Raw genomic sequence first — 19,181 nt, forward strand, 5'->3', positions numbered from 1 at the left:
TTTTTGCCTTTAAGGCTAATAATAACTCTTAAGAGTCTCGATTGGTCTCAGAATTTCATGAACTTGATAAAAATTTTGAAAAATAATGGGTCACTCAAGAGAAAGATAGTATCCATATATGCAGCACAAAAGAAGATTGTTTACAAGTCTCAACTTTTTTCCTCCTTCTCATCCCCATACACCAATAACTATTATGTACAAGTTTATTACAGTTTTATTTCTTGACAGAGTACTTGATACGTAATATATCCTAAAATTATGAAAATTGGTTGAAACAGAAATGACTTATGACCTTTTTCGATAAAATCCCTAATTTTGTTGGGTTTTTGGGATATTACTTTATTAGATCGCCCTGACCTCCATCCTCAGTGTGAGACAAAATCGCTCAGTTTTCCTCTGTCTTTCTTTATAGGACACCCGTAATCAGTAAATGTGCAGTTTGGTTATAGTGCTAGACACTTAACTCAAGTGGAGCAGAAGGTTGAGGCATAGAAAAAAATGGTAGATACAATACACCTATCATCGCTACTATTCCATCAAATTGCCACACGTTTGCATTGGAAAAACAATGGTTATTGTAGAAAATTTTAGCATGTGGAATGAATCATTGGTTCAGGTAAACAACCCTTTATATCTTGTGCCCATATTCAACAAAATGATGTAGCAATTGCCTACTTTCAATAAGCCATAGCAATTTCTGTTCCTACTCTTCTTCGTGCAACCAAGAGGATCCTAAAGAGCTTTTTTAACTCGCAAGTGTGCTTACCGCTAATGCAGTATTCATTCTGCGTGACGGCCAGAAGGAGTCCACCTCCATGGCACAGTCAGAGGATGCATCGTTGCCAGTGTTGGCATTGGAAGAACTTGGAGCAGCCATAGTCACTTTGAAGACGCTTTCCTCCGCCTGTGCTCCAGGAGTTTGAATATCTAAGTTCTCCACCCCTTGCTGTGTCACTTCCATTTCATCATCTTCATCATCCTCTTCATCATCCTCTTCCTCCTCCTCCTCTTCACCATCCTCAGAGTCCTCATTTTCATCTCCATTATCCTCTTTCTTTTTTCGTCTCCTTTTCTTTCTGTCGCCTGTGTTCTGCTTCAGGTCTCTGAAGTATTAAAGTCATGAGTTAGTTCAAGCATAAAAATAAAAACCAGAGCAATTCGTTTAGCAATTGTGCTGCAGTATATCATCCTTCAACAATTTTCCCTCGTTATTTTAACAATAATAATAATGATAATAATTGCATTTATATAGTGCATATCCACACTTCACAGCATGCTATATGCGCTTTACAACTATTATTATTCCAGCAGACCCTGGAAAACTAAGAAACATTCTCGGCTTCCTAGGAAGCATACAGTGCAAGCTGTGGATTGGACACAATCAAAGACTAACTGACAAGATCTTTTGTTATCTATAGTCAGGTACCTATTTTCACCTGAGAGGAGTGAGGAAAATTAGAGAAAGGTGCCTTTCCCATGGGAACAACACCGGGCCCCTGATGGAATTCGAACCAATCACCTTATGGTTGTGAGTTCAAGGGCCTAACCACTAAGCCACTGATGCCATATTTTAATGACAACAAACAAAACAACACTACTTATAATTTAAAACTAAAAGTGAACCATGAATTTTTTTTTAAACAAAAGGTGAAAACTACAAAAGACCAAGAAAATTAAGATTTACATTTTGTGATCATGACGCCACAATGAATGACATGTAAAAAAAAGGGATGAAAAGCTTTGTGCAACAAAAGACACAGACCGACCATCACTTCAGCTGATCACTACTCACTTCAGTTGCACAGAAAACCACTTGAGCCTCTCCAGATCCAACATCCACAACTCATTGAAGAAGGCACCTTCCAGAAACTCATCTTCATCTTCCTGGGAAAAACCCCCAGAAATACAATAAAATATTGAGGAATCTATGATATCTTTTCACGAATATCAAATACACACACCTCGCAGAACAATTAGGATAAAATGATGATTCCAAGAAACCTTGCCCTATAAAGTTGGATCCTTTACTTACAATTTAGGCCTGAAGTATGACAAAACAATTATTCACCATCTCACTCACTGCCACATACTTGTGCCCATTCATATAGTGTGGACCCCTCTCTCTCCTTTAAATTCCACAAGAAGCAAATAAGCTATTAACATTTCTCCTTCAAAATAGTTTGTGTTATGTACCTTTCTACAAGTGTGTGTCAGTTTTGGCCATAGTCCGGACAACACCAACTGGACAACTTGTCCACCTCATAACACTTAATCTAAGCGGTGAATCTCATGGATTTTTTGCATGCGCCTCTGAATTCTAAAAGGCCTAAAAAATCTCGATTTTCGTGCATATAAAGAGATGCTGTCTATATAATTATTAGTAATTAATTGCTCATTTAACTCAACACCGTTCACTTTTTATAGCAAGCACGGTACCATGCAAAAACCACAACACTACAGGGTGTCATTGCAGGGGCTTAGCCAGAAATTTCAGAGGGGGGGGGGAGGGTCAACAGAGAGCTAAATTTTGAATCACAGGCATGTCATTGCCCCCTCCCCATCCCACCCCAAGTCCATAAGCAGAACGCACCCCCCCCCCACCCCCACCCCCACATACGCATACATTTTCGAACCACCTGAATATATGAAAGTAGTAGTATTTTCGGAAGTATCATGCGCCTCTATTGCTATTCTTCTTCTTATTATTACTATTATGTTGATCATGATCATTATTATTATTTGTTTATTTTTTATTATCATTTCTGACATTCAACATTATTTCAGTAGTTAATAGTTCAGTAGTTTTAAGGCAACAGCTTTTTTTTTTCCTTGTAAATTGAGTCATCTAACCATGGTGATAAATGAAAAAGCGACAGCAAATTGAAACACATGCTATCTCAAAGACTGTGAAGAGAGAAATTTTACTAATTGCATATATCACAATTACTAATAAGTCAATCTAAAGAAACCCACTGTTACCCACTAACCGCTGGACTGAAAACAACTCAGTCTTGCGCCACATGCAGTCAGTCCAAAAAAAAAAAGAAAAGAGATTTGAACAAACAAAAAAACTAAAACTCAATTACCTTTCTTGTCCTAATAAAAAATCCCCTCGCAGACTGTAATAAAATACTAATGATTATATAGAAAACACCTCTTTATATTTGTCGTATATGCACCGAAATCTAGATTTTAAAGGGTTTTTTTAATAATTCAGAGGCACATGCAAAAAATCAGGGCAATTCGACACTTAGTTTTGTTGTGATGATCTCGACAAGTTGTCCATTTGGTGTTGTTCGGACTATAGTTTCTATCTCCATCTGCCTCCACTATATTGTGTTTAGCTTTCTTCTGGTCCTCTAGCTCAGGGAATTCAACCTGAGTGAATTTCTGGCTATTCTTGTTGTCATTTTCAAAACATGTGACTTCAAACAGATCTTGACTCACAAGATCTACAGCCTGTGCACAAGGTGTTAACTCATTCTATACTGGCGGTCGATGCATCGGTCGTCCGATTATCGCCATTTTTGCCAAGGACCGACTCATCGGTCGGCATCGTATTGTTTCGTTGTAGACCAGTTTCTGATTTTAAACTGACTTTATATTAAATGGTATTGCAAAAATACAAATGTTCTGAGGCGAAATTTGTTGGATAGCGTCACTTTGCGTTGTTTGGCGGTTTCTTTGAGCGGAAAATCTATCTGCTACGGCAGTGCTGTTTTGTCTCTAACGTAAACACAAACATGGATACGCCCACTTCATCAGGAGATGCACAATCTCGTCCTCCTAGACGTATTACCAGTAATCAGGCTAGGATCCTATTTGAAACTTTGTGTGACAGATCTAGTGATGATGGCATGAGTGAAAGAAGTGATAGTGGCGATATCTGGGGTGAATTTGATATTCTAAGTGATTCAGACAATCATCCTAATGAGATCACCGCGCCTGTGAGGGATCAATCCAGATCTAGTGATGAAGAATCAGACTTCAGTGCCAGTAAAGATAACAAGCCAGTTCCAAGTACTAGCACTGATAAAGGAAAACAAAGATACAAAAGAAAAAAAGGCAAGGCTGCTGCTGCAAGCAACAAGGTGCCCAGGTTAACCCAAACAAGGACAAGGGCTGGATCTACAACAAGAGGTGCAGAAAACAAAGACCACGGGCAAACAACACAACTGGATTTCCACTTTCGTGGAGTATGTGGGTCTAAGCTGGACTAGGGGGAAAATGCAAATGCTCTTGATTTCTTTTTTGCATTGCCTGATAACACCGCAATAGATAATTCGATCCGTGAGATCAACGCATACGCAGAAATTCAAATTCGAAAACACACCCCACTCACAAAGCTGAAAGCATTCCAGTTTCGCTGCCTGGGAACCAATCGGTCGGTACGAGATATACACATTTCTGGCCGTACTTATTGCCATGAGAATGGAACCACGCTCCTATGTCGTTGACTACTGGTCTACTAAGAGACATCTGCACACATCCTGGTACGGACAAATGCCTTTCAGGAGGAATTTTCAACTTCTGTACCACAGCATGATTCAGTGAGTGAGCCCCACAGCAGAAGGCAAAGCAAAAATTGAACCATTCATCAAGGATCTGCTCAGGAATTTCCAGACAGCATTCTACCCTTTCTAAAACATCTCTGTGGATGAAATGGTCATCGGCTGGAAGGATAGATTTTTACACTAGCAGTACGCCATGAAGCCGAAAAAACACCACATCAACACGTTCGGGCTCTGCGACTCTACTACAGGTGTACATTTACAATTTGCTGGTATACTTTGGCAAAGACACCTCTTACATTCCTGAGAGTGATGAAGATTCTTCACAAGCTGTGAAAGTCTTCAAAACTCTAATGGAACCATTGCAGCACAGTGGACACCATATCTTCGCTGATCGGTATTATACTTCGGCACCCCTCATAACATATTTATCATCTGCTCGGCATTACTATACAGGTACCCAGAATGTGAACAGATGTACTTCGACAATGAGGAAAGGGACATCCTCTGCGTCACATGGAAGGACAAGAAAGGGAAGAAACCCTGTATTGTGGTGTCAGCGAATTCCCGCGTTGGATCAACCGAGATCAGGGAAAGACGTCGGCAGATGTCAAAACCCGTCATGATACAGGATTATAACAACTGCATGAATGGCTGCGACAGGGGCGACCAAATGATTTCGTATTACAGTACGCACAATCGAAAAACAAGAAAATGGGGGGAAAAAATTTTGCATGGTCCCTTGAAGTAGTGCAAGTCACATTTTGTATGTTCTGAGCAGGCCTAATGCAACCAAGAAATGCATTTTCAAAGCATTCAAGCAGTGCTTGATAAAGAGCTCACCGCACTTGCTGCAAGTATTACCCCCACACCCCTTGTAACTACCCCTTCCAGAAAATCTGGAATAGCCAATGGAGGAAATGTCATTGAGCGCTACCAAGGCCATGTCCACCTCATCAAGTTTGATGGCGCTGATGTTAGGTCCGTTCTCTGTAGTGGACAGGGGATCAGAAAGAGAACAAGTTTCTACTGCACAGGGTGCTCTGATAAGCCACACCTATGGGCAAAGGGGTGCTTCTACAAGTACCACAATCAGTAAAGTCTTGTTTACTACGGGAAGGGGCTCGGGGGATTTTTTTGGACTGTGTGGTGACATTTTTCAAATTGGGATTATTTGACTCAGGAATGACATAGAGACCTCAAACAGTCTTGAAGATTTTTTAAATTAATACATGCGCAGCATTTTGTTTTCTATCACTTCCACCAATGTTCTTGCCGATATCGAATGTATTCTAGAGTTCATCCCAAGACATCTACTTACCTCATCATATACTCCTCCAAATAAGTAGGCCTTATTGTTAGTGCCCAGCACACCTGTCATCCCTGACCGAGCTGATGGTTTTAGCCCACTCTGCTTTACTGACTGCCATTTCCAGCGCTGTTCATGATCAGGAACACCATCTCTTTTTTCTGCAAATAAAGAACATTTTGGTTTTTATATTCTTAAAATTCATTACCTTTTTTGTTAGAATAGAACAAGCCTTAAATTAAATACAAAGAGACATAGGTATGAAGTCTGGAGCCTTCATTTAACGCTACAACTTACTGAACAAACCGTCTATCGGAACCGACAAAGGCATCTCTATAAAGTCACATTTTTAGATTTAGTGTGCACTCACAAGCAATTCAAATAAAAGAGGGAAGATGAAGATAACGAGAGATTGAGACAAAGAATAAAGAACATGAAAGATGTGGAGAAAAGGAGAAGCCATAAAGACAGTATGGTTATCGCAACAGGATTCGGACCAACAACAACGTATAGTTAGTGTGAAAAAAGAGAAGGCATAACAAGATGAGGTGGAGGTGTTACAAAAAAGTAGGGGCAACAAATCATATCTGAATCTTCATTTGACTAGACCGGACAAATTCTAAACAGCTAACTTTGAAAATGCAGTTTTTTGGTTTTTCCCTGAATTTTTACTGACATCACAAAACACATCAAATAAATAATTCCTCAGCCTGATTAACCTATCCATAGAGCTGCTACAACATTAGATTCCAAACAGTTAAAATGTATATAGCCTTGCACTTTAGGTTGTTTTGTTTTTTTTACTCTCCAGTAAAATTTACAGAAACCGAGGTTACTGTTTAGAATCCTGCAACTACGATATGCAAAGCCACTGTAAAGATCTTGCCAAATACCAAGTAGAAAACAAAAGGAAAACAGGTTTTCAATGTTCTGGTGCCGATAATTGTAGGTTAAGTAAAAATGTGCTGACATGGTGCAAATTGTTATGCTTCAAGCAAAACAAAACAAGGAAATGGACATGTGAAAAAAAAAAAAAAAAAAAAAGATAGAAAGATTCTGACACTTACTTTCTGGTGCTAGAACGAACATGTCTGTATGTGTTGTGCCTTTGTCCACATCTCGTTTCACTCTTTCTTTGCTGTACCCCCCATATACAACTGCCCTGCCTGTGTCAGAAACAGGGAGGAACACACAGCCTGATCTGTGGGAGGATATACAACATTTTTTTAAAAAAGCAAAATAAACGCGTGTGTGTCTATGTGAGTGTGTATAAATGGTTTTGTTCCGTATCCAAGAACTCCCTCTGCTGTAGTGACACAGGCTTCACATAGATTTTAACTGGCATCATCACTATCCCCATAAACTGATAGAATATTGTATCTTCATTAGTCAGTTTCATCATTCTAAATTATGTAACAACGTCAAAGTCTCTCAGTTTTGTTGAATCAAAATGCTTTAGGATGGCTGTTTTCACTTGCCTTTTCAATTTCAGTTTGATTGATGCTATAGAGAGAAAACGATCCGACCCAACCTCTATATGTGTGGACATTAGTTAAAGAGGTTTTCTTTCTAATGCAGAAATAGTTTATTTAAATTGTAGTAACTCCATCTGGTGAACATCAAGTAACTTTATGGATACCTTTATGTGAAAACAATGTTCCACTTACAACAAGGCTATTTAGCTGATACATCTCTATAAATTATTCACTGTTGTTATTTATACTTCCAACTCCATGCAGGCCCATAGTACTTTCTGTTCCATCATTTGTGGCCCCAACATTTGCATTCCTTTTTGCATTTGGTCATATATACAAAATCAATCACCAAAAACGCAACATGAGGCATTTCTCTCATTTAAATAAAAGCAAATGTACCTGGGAGAGGGGCCTGTACCAGATGGTTTCAGCAAAGACCAAGTGTAGGTTTCCAGGTTAAAACTGTAAACATCATTGAAGTATTTGTAGTCTCTGCGATGAGAAAAACAATAGAAATAAACTTGAGGAATGGGAAAGTTTCAAATATAGACAGAAAATCTTTTTAAATCTTCAACAGAAAAATAGAATGACAAGGTTGATAAACATAAAAATACATGTATATGCCGTTTAAATATTGATTTTTAAAAAAGGGTAAAGGCTAAAAGGTAACTCTTAATAATAATAATAAATAGCATTTGTATAGCGCATATCCCCGCTCAACAGCAGGCTCTATGCGCTTTACACTATATTATTACACCAGCAGACCACAGAACACTCCGAAACATTCTCAGTTTCCCGGGAAGCATACAGTGCAAGCAGCTGATTAAGCGCTCAAACACTAACAAACTGACAAGATCTTTCGCTGTTTATAGCCGGGTACCCATTCCCACCTGGGTGAAGTGAGGAAAATTCGTGTAAAGTGCCTTTCCCAAGGACACAACGTCGGGCCCCTGACAGGATTCGAACCCACGACCTTACGGTTGCGAGTCCGAGAGCTTAACCACTAGGCCACCGACGCCACATCATAAAAGCATTTTTAACTTTCAGATTTATTAGCTTCCATAATCATTAAGACAGGAAATGTAGAGTACAACAAATGTGTCACTTTTTCCCCTCATCTGTCCATGTAAAAGTCAGACAAGACACTCATGATAAAAATTGAGTTTGAGTAAAAAGAAGAACATTATCATAATAAGGTCACATAGTGCAGGGAAGAAGCAAAACATAGAAACAACAGAGGGAAAGAAAAGAAGTAGGACCTACCAGTGGCGCCCTCCAACCACCACCTGCACTCATAAAATTCAATTATGAAAATTTGCAAAAAAATTTAAGACAGAAAGCAGTTAAGTGCATCATGTATTCATAACATGAGTCACGGACATTGACATTAGATCAGATCCTAAACAGTAGAACCGGATTCTGGAGAGAAGATGTTGTCAATCAGGGCTCCAAGGAGTATCCTTCAAAAGTCGAAGCAAACTGAAATGGTTTTGACACACTGCAAGACCATCTGGACTAGAAAACATTGTCCTTCAGGCACAATAGGAGGCAGAAGGAGAAGAGGGCAGAAGAAAAAATAGGATGATAGCATCTAAGAGTGGATAGGCCTGAAACAATAATATGAGGTTATGGAGCCAGTCCAACAATTAAAAAAGGAAGGAAGAAGATTGGTAGAAAGTGATCTATGGTGCCCCAACAGTCAACAGATAACAGGAGTGATGATGAAAAAAACAAATAATGTTTTCAAGTCTTGTAATGATATCATATCTGAAAGATAGTTGTTCTCTCCTTTCATCAGGAGCACTTTAACTCACTTCAGACGGGTCACACAACAGTTGCGTGACCACCGCCATGACGCTCGTGACGGGTCTCACAAGCCGTGCGTGACCAACTTTGGAATTTTTTTTTCGCTCTACAAATCACGCACGGATCGCGAGACCTGCCTCGTACCCTTGTTTGGCCAAGCCTGAGCTACTTAGACTTCGTTTCGTATCTCTGGGGCCGGTAGTTTTTAAGTTATTGAAGGTGAAGGACAGTGACCCCAACTGGGGTTGAACAGACCGGAACTCGCGCTTTGTTTTTTTCTATACAGCTCATAGTAATCCGACAGTCACGTCGTAGTAACGGTCAAAGAAGTCGCATGAACAAGAATCACATAATTTGGCCGTTTTCTATACTTCTGTGCGTTTTACTAGTTCTAGTGTCTCAGAATATGATGTGTCTAATAGTTAGGATCCTGGATATGTACCCGAACACGGCCCGAGTCGTAGTTCTAGGGCTAGATCTAGCACTAGTACCGGTGTTGTTTTTCGCGCAACGAAATCACAACGTCGTGCCGTACATCTGTCTCATGTAATTCAGTGTATGGGTCTGAATCAATTCACAGACCAGCTTTTATATTTCCACCAAACACTTGCACATGTATACAAATCAAACCAGAACACTTTGAACTTTTATTTTTGTTGTTGCAGTGAATTTCATTCTACTTGTCACGTCTCTGGAAATTTTTCGAAAATCAAATTCCTGCCAATTTTTAAAATATCATACAAATTAAAGTATTAGACTTAGACAACTTTAGTTTTTTGTATTAGATTAAGCTTGAATGTTACTTTACTGTGTCAAAAAAATGATTACAATAGGGTAATTCTGAGAGTTGTGGTGATTTATTTAAATACCCCCCAAAACGCCAGTCTTCAACGCTTGTGACTGGTGAAAGGGCCCAGTCGCAAGTGAGTTAAAAGTCATAATGCCACTGCCGTTAATTATTCTGTATCATTCATTGGTGCTTCTTTGAGAGACCGCTCGCAACATTCCAGCTCTGCATTTCAGCTCTTCAGTGGCCTGTAAGAGAACCACTGACTCACACACACAAAAAATTCAGTTTCAAGGTCAGTCCAACCGATAGGGAATGTGATAACAAAAGACAGGGAGGGCAGCTGAAAATATCAATTAAATTCATTTCTAAACAAAATCAAAGTGAATTACCTGGTGTTGTCATGGAAACCTCCAAACACAAGAATCTGTTTCTTCAAAGCCATCATTCTATGTCCACTGCGGGCAGAAGGGCCACCGGGAGCTCTGAGGATATCAAAGAACAAAATCTACACCTTTCTGGAGAAAACAGTACACCTGGGAAAGGGACTAGTTTAGTACACAGGAATATTTATCCAAAAAAAAAAAAAGAAAAGAAAAAGAAAAACTGACAGGAAAGGAGCTTGCCTCTCATGACAAATGATCAGGTTCAATCTAAAGTTGGTGCAAGTCCCCCCTCCCAATTCAGGCTAAGTGGGATCAAGCACGGAGTCTTCTCAAATAAGAATTTTTAAATCTCAAGAGGTTCAGGACACAAGATGTATACTTCAAAAACACCTTGGTAGTTAAAAGTGGAGGCAAAAAGTAAGCTGATCTGGGCCAGTAGTCTTGAATAAATTCAGAATATACTTACCTTAACCCTATCCATACATCATATTTTACTATCGTATCCATACAACGTGGGAAACTCTGTGCACCACTTTTCAAAGAGGAAATTTACTCGTTAATCCGATCCGTACGCTTTGCACAGCAGTCTGTCAAAATGATTTTTTGAGAAATACTGAGAGTTTCAAAGAGACCCTCCTACTAGAAGTATTCTAAAATGTGAAGAATTCAACCCCGAGGGTACAAAATGACCCCAGGGCGTATGGATAGGGTTTAAAAAGTGTCACACAGTTACCTGACAGGTGAGGGCCATGTGCTTCAGCAGAAAAGTTGGCAGAGCACATTACAGTAAATCACTTTAAGGATCCAAGAACTTAAGTTGACAAACCCTGAGGAAAGGCTGTCAAGAAGTAAAAAGAAGACATTATTCAGGTGACTAGTGAAGTCACATAAGAAAGCACTGGTCCTGCCAAACTTAAGAATTGGTAACCCGCACAATGTATAACAGACACATTAGATGCAGAATAGGCACCCCACCAAAAGGCAGCATAATAGAAGAATGGAAAACGAAAGTTAGACGAAGCAAATTTATTTCAAAAGCACAAATGGAAAAAATTAAATGAGGAAAGCAAAAGAGGAAGCAAAAGTGAAAGCAATCAAATATGCTGATGACAACACAGCTAACTCACTTGACTTGTTCCCATCTCTTCTCCTTCAGATGAAGAACCCACAAATCCTTGTAGTGGTAGAACTGAGCCTGGCTATGGCTGGAAAACTCTCCACCAAAAAGCCACATCTGGCCATTCTGCTGAGACACCACGACTGCCTGAAAAACAGAGAAAAGACTCGTGACCTAGGATCATGATCGACTGTGAAGTAGAACAAAGTTTATGATTTATACCCTTTTATTACAACATACCTGTCACCTTTACTTTTACTTGAGTAACACTTGAAAAGTTTTCTTTATTATACCTCAGTAACAAAAATTTGTCGTTTTGCAGATTCTACTCAAATTATTTGGCAGTTACTTCCTCAGCTCTGCTCATGAAACTAATTTGATGAATCTAAAACTGATTTGAATTTTCAGCAACTTTATTTGAGGATTCAGTAGACAGAATATATGAAAAAAAGGAGAGAAAATTAAGGCCACTGCAGTGGGATAGCCAGACAAGTACAAAATCAACTTTTGTTTGGCATAGAAAGAAAACTTGGTCTGGAAACATAAGAGTGCCCTGAGAGCAAAAAAGTTAGTTTTGTTTTAAGCACCCAAGTAACGATCAGGGCAAAAAATAGACCTGGCTCACCTGATGTGCACTGCGTGGAGGAGGTGCATTTGGAACAGACACTTTCAACCACTCCTGTTTACGAATCTGGTACACAAACAGGTCATTGTATACAAACATCTGTGGGAGAAGAAAACAAAAAACAATGAGCACCTTTTTTCAGAAATCAAGGAGAGCATTATCATGCAGAAATCAAGGAATATCAATTATATGAGTGCTAATGCACTACCAATACGATGTAATGTTAAATGAACGTACTAGGACACAGACAAGAGTTATAACCAAAGCGGTAACAGCTAGCAGCTTCATGACTGCCAAGGATCTCAACAAATAAGAGCCACTGGAATTGTCTTTACACCAATCACAGTAAGTATTTTGAACTTGAAAGGAAATAGACGCGGTAATGGTAATATTAACATGCCTACAGGAAAAAAGAAGGAACAAAGAAATCACAGAGGGATTGGAACAGAATATGACCTGCCACCAGTTGCACCTCAAACTGCCTGCTACCATATCAAACTGAGTACCATATTTAACTGTCAGAACAAAGACAAAGATGATTTTTAAAAGCCAACAGAAAAGGATGCGAAAGAGGATGGAAGAAAAGAAAAAAATTACAAGTGAGCAAGATTCTGAATTTTTTAAAATCACTTTGACAAAACAAAACATCTTACTTTGTTCCCAGTGAAGTATTCTCCACCAAACAGTAGCAGCTCCTCCTTGTCTGTATGGGCAACAAAAGATGCATTGCACCTGACAAGGATACAGAAAAATTATGCAACTGAGAGTGTGAGTACTTTTTGTCACTTTAACCAAATTTGACAAAACTCACAAGTTCCTTGTTCCCCAACATAATGAGAACAATAGAAAATGAGGTGCAGATCATATAGCTGTTGGCATACAGAACTGGGGGTTTTTTTTCTCTCTTAGAAGGGAGAAAAGTAGCCTACATATAACTTATTATAACACCAGAAGGAATATTTTCATGACAAGACTAGTTGAGTTTAGTGTACATTTCAAATATTCATTTCATTAGGTTTCAATTAATTTTCATACTAGCCTCTGAATACTCTGATGTTCTTCAATTGGTGCTAGCAGAAGACTCTAAAGCCAAACTGAGATAGTCACAGAGAACCGATCAGCTCTATTAATTTTTCAAAAGAAAGATACTATTAATTCAGACCTAAAAGACCAACAACAAAAAAACAGTTGGATTTTGACATCAAAAAGATAAAAAGATGACTTCTGTTGATAATCATTCTTTATCTTAAACAAAAAGAATTGTGAAATTCATTCACTGCCAGAGCATCATGGTGCACAGGAGGCTTCACAAACAACAAGTATGTTTCTCTATACATCAAGGTCATGGGAAGGAAGGGGGGAAACTATAAAGATCTTGAAGACCTTGGAGGGACTTTAAAAAATTGGGGGTTCACAGTGTAGCAGGGAGACTTAAAACATGGAAATTAAGGGGAACAGCAGCGCCTAAAATTCAAAAATCTCTATACACAGGCACATCTGGGTACATATCTTTGCAGGTGTCTTTGTTTTGTACAGAAAGGCTGACCATCAGGTTTCAGCTTTTCAGGCTGTCTTGTTGCCATGGAAATGACAATGATTTTTAAAAGACAGGGCAGGGGATTTTTTTGTTTTTGTTTTTATTTTATCTTATTTTTTGTTTGTTTGTTGATTGGTTTTGTTTTGCTGTTGTTTTGTGCTGTTGTTGTTTTTTTATTGGGGGGGGGGGGGTTAATTAAATGAGAACATTACTTTCTTTCTTCTTGATTTTCGAGTTTGCTCCTGCATAGGTCATCAGTACAATTTTTTGACAAATCTTAATAAAGCGGAAGTTCTCAACAATACAAAATTACAACAGAATCAAAGAAAGCTTTCGCAACTATCTTTTTATTGTTGAAAAACATCTTTGAGCCAAACCATAACTACAAGTACAAGGTTCATATATAATAAAACCAAACTTCAGAAAACGCTTTAAAATGCTGATTTAAGTTTTAAAAAACAAAGAAAAAATTCAAATCCACAGACCGAAAAAGGCTGAACAAGTCCATTTACGGACATATGTGTCTGTGCCTAAAGAAAGGTACCAAAAGTCGCCACAGACCATTTTTAGCTACAGGCTGATAATGACAAAAAATCACTTTTTGACCAAAATGTGTTTCCATTAAAAAAATGATAGTTCCACCATGTTTTTATGTGATAAAAGGATTTTCATTGATTTGACTTCTAAATATTTTATTTTGAATAATTTTGAGACTAGGGTATTCTTTTAATTGCCAGTACTTGATCCTATTTCAGAGGATACAAAGGGTAAAATGAGTAAAATCAGAACATTATTTTTATACAAGTACAAGAACATTTTCCCCACCAAGACATACTATAGTTACCACGCAAAAACAAAATCAATAACCAGCCTTGCTCAATAGCTATTAATACTTGTGAAAACAGAATTTGATTCACACCACAAAGGCTTTTAGCACGGCAGCTCACCTTGGTGGTGGTGCTCCACATTTTTCCTCAGTCACCTGTACTCGTTTTCTGTCTTGCTCTTGAAACTCTGCAAGGAGTTTTTCTATGTCATCCTGTTAACGAAATGACAAGTAGTGTGAACAAAAGGATACATTTAAAAAAATAGAAATCATATTCATTTACACAAAAAAAATTACCAGGGAATTTTCTGACAAACTAATGAAACCTTCGGTCTGTTTATCATGAAATAATGACATTTTTTAGTGTAGGATGACACGTATGTGAGGGATGATACGTAAAAACATAGTTTTGTATCTGGGTTTCTTAACTTGGAGATCAGAAAAATCTACTCTTGCGGGATACTGACTTTTCTCGTGACTTGTCAAGGTCAGAAACCAAAGAAAATTGCACAAGAAGAAACCAAGACAAACGCACCGTTGAATGCTGCCCCCTCTGAAACTGCCAGTTGTCACCACATTCCTGATGCCATTCAGGAAAAAAAGTATTTCTCATCCGATCTCTTAAGAAATTAAACTACCTATCAAAGAAAGTCCAATATTAGGTCTAGTTTATTTTTGTCTGAAGGATCTCTCAGAAACCCTCTTTCATTGTGTCGTAATATAGAACAAGTTTGCAGAGCGAAAATTAAGAATGGTGTCATGCTCTGATTACTGTGCACCAGGTACAAGCTAGTTCTAACATTTTTCAGGAAGCAGAAAAACCCCCCATCTGATTTCAATGATGAGCGCTACAGACACAGACAAAAGTTTTAATAATATCTAATATTATAAAGGACCTACAGATAGATCTTATTGTTTCTTAGTATGTGTTTTACAGGACTTGCAAACAAAACAAGGTCGTATAAGTGCAGAAGATTAGAGGTGTCACAAGAGAGTAACAAACACAAAAAAGAAGGATGAGAGATAAAGATGATATATGTTTGATAGGACAGAAGAAACAACACACCAGAGCACCCACCAACCAACCACAGATAGATCTTGGCAATTGCATTAGTGCACAAAAAAAGACTGTCAATCTATTAATTTCTTCCAATTTCAGTCTCAGAGTAAGAGCATAACACCATTGACATAATTCTAATGATAGGGGCACTGGGAAAAAAAGCATTGGAAACAGGCTTATATTAAGTCAATCCTTGATCTAAAATGCAACAAATTTGTTGACCTCTGTGATTTTCATATATAAATTGTAGAGTACAGTTTGTACAACAAACAACAGTCCACACAGGGACAGTGGTGTATAGGGTTATTGTGTAGACTGCACTGAAGTCGACAAAGATACATAGACATGTCATTTGTGCAGTTTTTTTAATTTTTTATCGTGGGCTCAAGTATGGCTAACAAGCAAACACCCGATGGCACTGATGGCAAGTGAAGGTGGTTATTGCTGAGGTAGATATTTGGGCTCTTCGCCACTCTGACTCATGTGTGGTGATGAGAATGTTTTGGCAAGCTATGACAAGGTTTTTCTGCACTATGGTGGACTGAGCCCGACAAGTAGTTCTGTCTGAAGCACAGTGTTCAAAGTCTTTACCGCAGAACCTCAGTATTCCTTGACATAGTCTTTGTATTGGTGGTATTGGCCTAACGGTGGATAGGGGAGCCTAGGATGGGGAGGGTATTTCGAGGGTGTGACTATTCGGATATGATCCTGTGGAACCTCAGCGCTGGCCCCCGTAGGGTCATTTCCGGAGTGATTGGTTTTCAGCACCCTCCGACCCTGATCACGCATTTCCCGGTCACAGCAATTTTATGCAAACTGCAAAAAACGCCTTGGTCCAAAAAGAAAGAGAAGCACATCATTCCCAAAAAGGAAAAGACTTGTATGTGTCTGAATATATACGAGAGCTTTTACAGACACGTCGCAGCCATATTTCGAGGTCGGAATCAATTCTTTCAAACAGATACTATACACGAACTCTCGACTTCTCTCCTACTAAAATTGCTAAATCAAATAATTATGCTTCTAGCCTAAATTCAAAATCAAATACAGTCAAACCTGTTTAAGACGGAATCTCAAGGCAAGGGAGCCTGAAAAGTGACAGCACAGTGACGAATATTGATTTATTTTCATGACGACACCACGTTTGTAATGCCGAACCTGCATATTACAAATGTTGCGTTATCAGACTATTACTGACAAATTTTCGGGTGGTAACGAAAGCGAAAGTCGATCTTGATTTTCCAGTCGAGCCTCGGTGTCACATACAATTCTGCTTGCCACCAGTTCGCGTAAAACGTACTCTCTGACCGGGAAAAGCCGAATTAATATCACACTCGCAACCGGCAAAAATGAACTTAAAGATGTTATGTATTGCATTTGGTATTCAAATATTCGAGATCTTTTATGTATTTTCCCGGGTCTCTGCGATTTTTTTCAAAGTCCCGGGGCCTGGCAGTCACCCTGCTCCCAGCAACTCTCTTTCTGATTGGCCCACTGTCACGGTAGCGGAGTCTAACGGAGGAAATCCGCTAAATAGCGGAATATTGAGACCCATGAAATATAGATGACGTATAAACCGTCAACTATTTTTGTCATCTTCCGGGGCTTCCCTCGCTAGTTGACTAGCTAGATCTCATCGTGGCGGGCCCGGCTTTGTCACTTAGCGCATGATGGGCTACGTCACTAGGTTTCATCGCCGACTGCTTGGGCTGTGTGTGAGCGCAGGCCTGTGTGCGTGTACGTGCGCTTGTATGTGTGTGTGTGCCCCCCCTTCCCCCCCCCTCCTACACCAATGTAAACATTATAATGTAATGTGAAAGCGAAAGAGCTGAAATAAGGTAGTGTCAAGAAACAATATTATGAATAATGTTTGATGGAAGTTACTGAGATTAATAAAAACTGACTTGATAGGCACAAAAAAAGAAACTATGCTAAAAAAACAAACAGAAAGTGAGAAGAAATAAACTGCTGGTCCTGGTCTCAAGTACTTTAACCAAAGACTTTTACTTTCTATACACCCACACACAATATCGACGTGCACTCGACCTGTAAATATGTAATAAGAACTGCTTTGTAAGTTGACAAAAAGTCAATTGATACTGTACCAGTGACGCTGTCTCAAGCAGATCAAGTCTGCAATCAGATACTATACAAAGCTGGACAAAGTTAGCACACAACAGTTTTAAATCATGATGTAATCAAACGTTCTTCATCGTACTTCTCAGTTCTCAGAACACTGTTGTAACAAAGTGGTCATCTATATTTAGGCCAATCACAGAGATGTGCTAGGTGCTCACTGCAGCTTCATGTAAACTCATTTCTTTCAGAATCAGAGAGTGTGAATGTGAGCAAGTGTACAAATACAAACAAACTTGTTGTAGATCTAGAATTAGAATCTCTAGTTCTAGACTATCTAGATCTAGAGTCTAGGTCTTGGTCTTGATCTAGTCTAGAACTAGATTCAGATCTAGATCTAGAGAGATCTAAATCTAGATCAAACTTGTAGATCTAATCTGTATTTTAGATGTTAAGTTACAGTCGAACCTGCTTTAACGGAATCTTCCCGCTCCCCCCTTCCTTAATATATTAATTCCTCTTTAATTACCTGTACAAAATGGAAACCTGTCCAACGCGGAAACGGAAAGAAAAATCTGCTCCCTTCCGAGGGTTTCACTTGTCTAAGAAGGAAAATGCTTTGCCCACTCAGCCATGATTTGAAACAAAACTCGCAAGTTTGGTTCCGCCGGCTCTAAACTTAACGCTATGGCCATGCCATTGGGCGAGGAAGGGGAGTAGGGGTGCAATTTGGGGGCAGATGTTACCCCATCATTCATATGAACCAGGGCTGCCAACCCATCTCCATGGTTTTTAGTAATGACCATGAAGAAAATTAGTAATGACAATGAAGAAAATTAGTAATTTCCAATGAAAATTTGTAATAGTGCACTCATTTTCAAATTACTAAATTATTATTACAACGAACAATGCCTCTACTCATGTACGGTATTATTATTATTGTGGGCAAGGCTAACTCGCGCAAAGTGGGCCAGCTGTTCTTTTTTTTAGGGGGGGAGGGCGGTTGATTTAGAGATTGGCGTTTTTCCGACTATTGCGGACGATTTACGGGTCTGCACTTGAAAAATAAAAAGAGAGCCAAAAATCTGCTGACTGTTAAAAATTGAAATAAATCGCCTTACGATTGGAATTTCGGAGAGAGGCTAAAAAATCGTAATGAATATGAAAAAAACCGGAATGGTTGGCAGCGGTGGTGAATCCTGAGCGATGCAGATAGTCAGTGTAGGGTGGGGGTGAAATCTCACGACTGCCCGTGAGAGTGCTCGAGTAGCGAGCCCCTGCGAAAACTTTCCAGGGTAACCAGAAGCCACAGGTGTGAAATTAGATTGACCAATGCCTGCGCCCTGATCGTACGGCCAGCCGAGAAAAGAGTTCCTCGAATCATTGTTACAATGATGGCAGTGAGGGGTGGAAGCAAAGGAGATGTTCAAACGTTTCTATTTTTAATAGGTCAATGTGCTATGAAAGGGCAAGCACTGGTGGAAATTGGACAAGTACGACAAACGCATGTCAGATGTCATTATCAGACAGGATAGCAATAGCAGTTGAGTTGAGAGGTGCGAAGTTTTGACCACCGAAGTGTATACAGACCCGGTAACCGGGAACAAAGTCACGAAGTATACAGACCTGGTAGGGGAAATCTTTTGTGATTTCGGAAAGTTTCAGC

General features: G+C 39.2%; 1 protein-coding gene across 2 annotated transcripts in view; it reads right to left on the reverse strand.

Moving 5' to 3' along the window:
• Window positions 1-19,181, reverse strand: part of LOC101848500 (kelch domain-containing protein 4) — a 39,217-nt gene that overhangs the window by 2,329 nt on the left and 17,707 nt on the right. For both annotated transcript variants that reach the window (XM_035968448.1, XM_005093215.3), the window contains exons 2-11: window positions 14,501-14,592; window positions 12,670-12,748; window positions 12,017-12,115; window positions 11,402-11,538; window positions 10,281-10,373; window positions 7,695-7,787; window positions 6,888-7,021; window positions 5,833-5,981; window positions 1,793-1,884; window positions 767-1,103 (exon numbers count right to left, since the gene is read on the reverse strand). In XM_035968448.1, coding sequence (XP_035824341.1) covers window positions 767-1,103; window positions 1,793-1,884; window positions 5,833-5,981; window positions 6,888-7,021; window positions 7,695-7,787; window positions 10,281-10,373; window positions 11,402-11,538; window positions 12,017-12,115 — 1,134 coding nt within the window. In that variant the 5' untranslated portion in view covers window positions 12,670-12,748; window positions 14,501-14,592. The remainder of the gene's footprint in view (window positions 1-766; window positions 1,104-1,792; window positions 1,885-5,832; window positions 5,982-6,887; window positions 7,022-7,694; window positions 7,788-10,280; window positions 10,374-11,401; window positions 11,539-12,016; window positions 12,116-12,669; window positions 12,749-14,500; window positions 14,593-19,181) is intronic.

The sequence above is a fragment of the Aplysia californica genome, unplaced genomic scaffold (assembly GCF_000002075.1).
Source record: "Aplysia californica isolate F4 #8 unplaced genomic scaffold, AplCal3.0 scaffold00060, whole genome shotgun sequence".
Lineage (NCBI taxonomy): Eukaryota > Metazoa > Mollusca > Gastropoda > Aplysiida > Aplysiidae > Aplysia > Aplysia californica.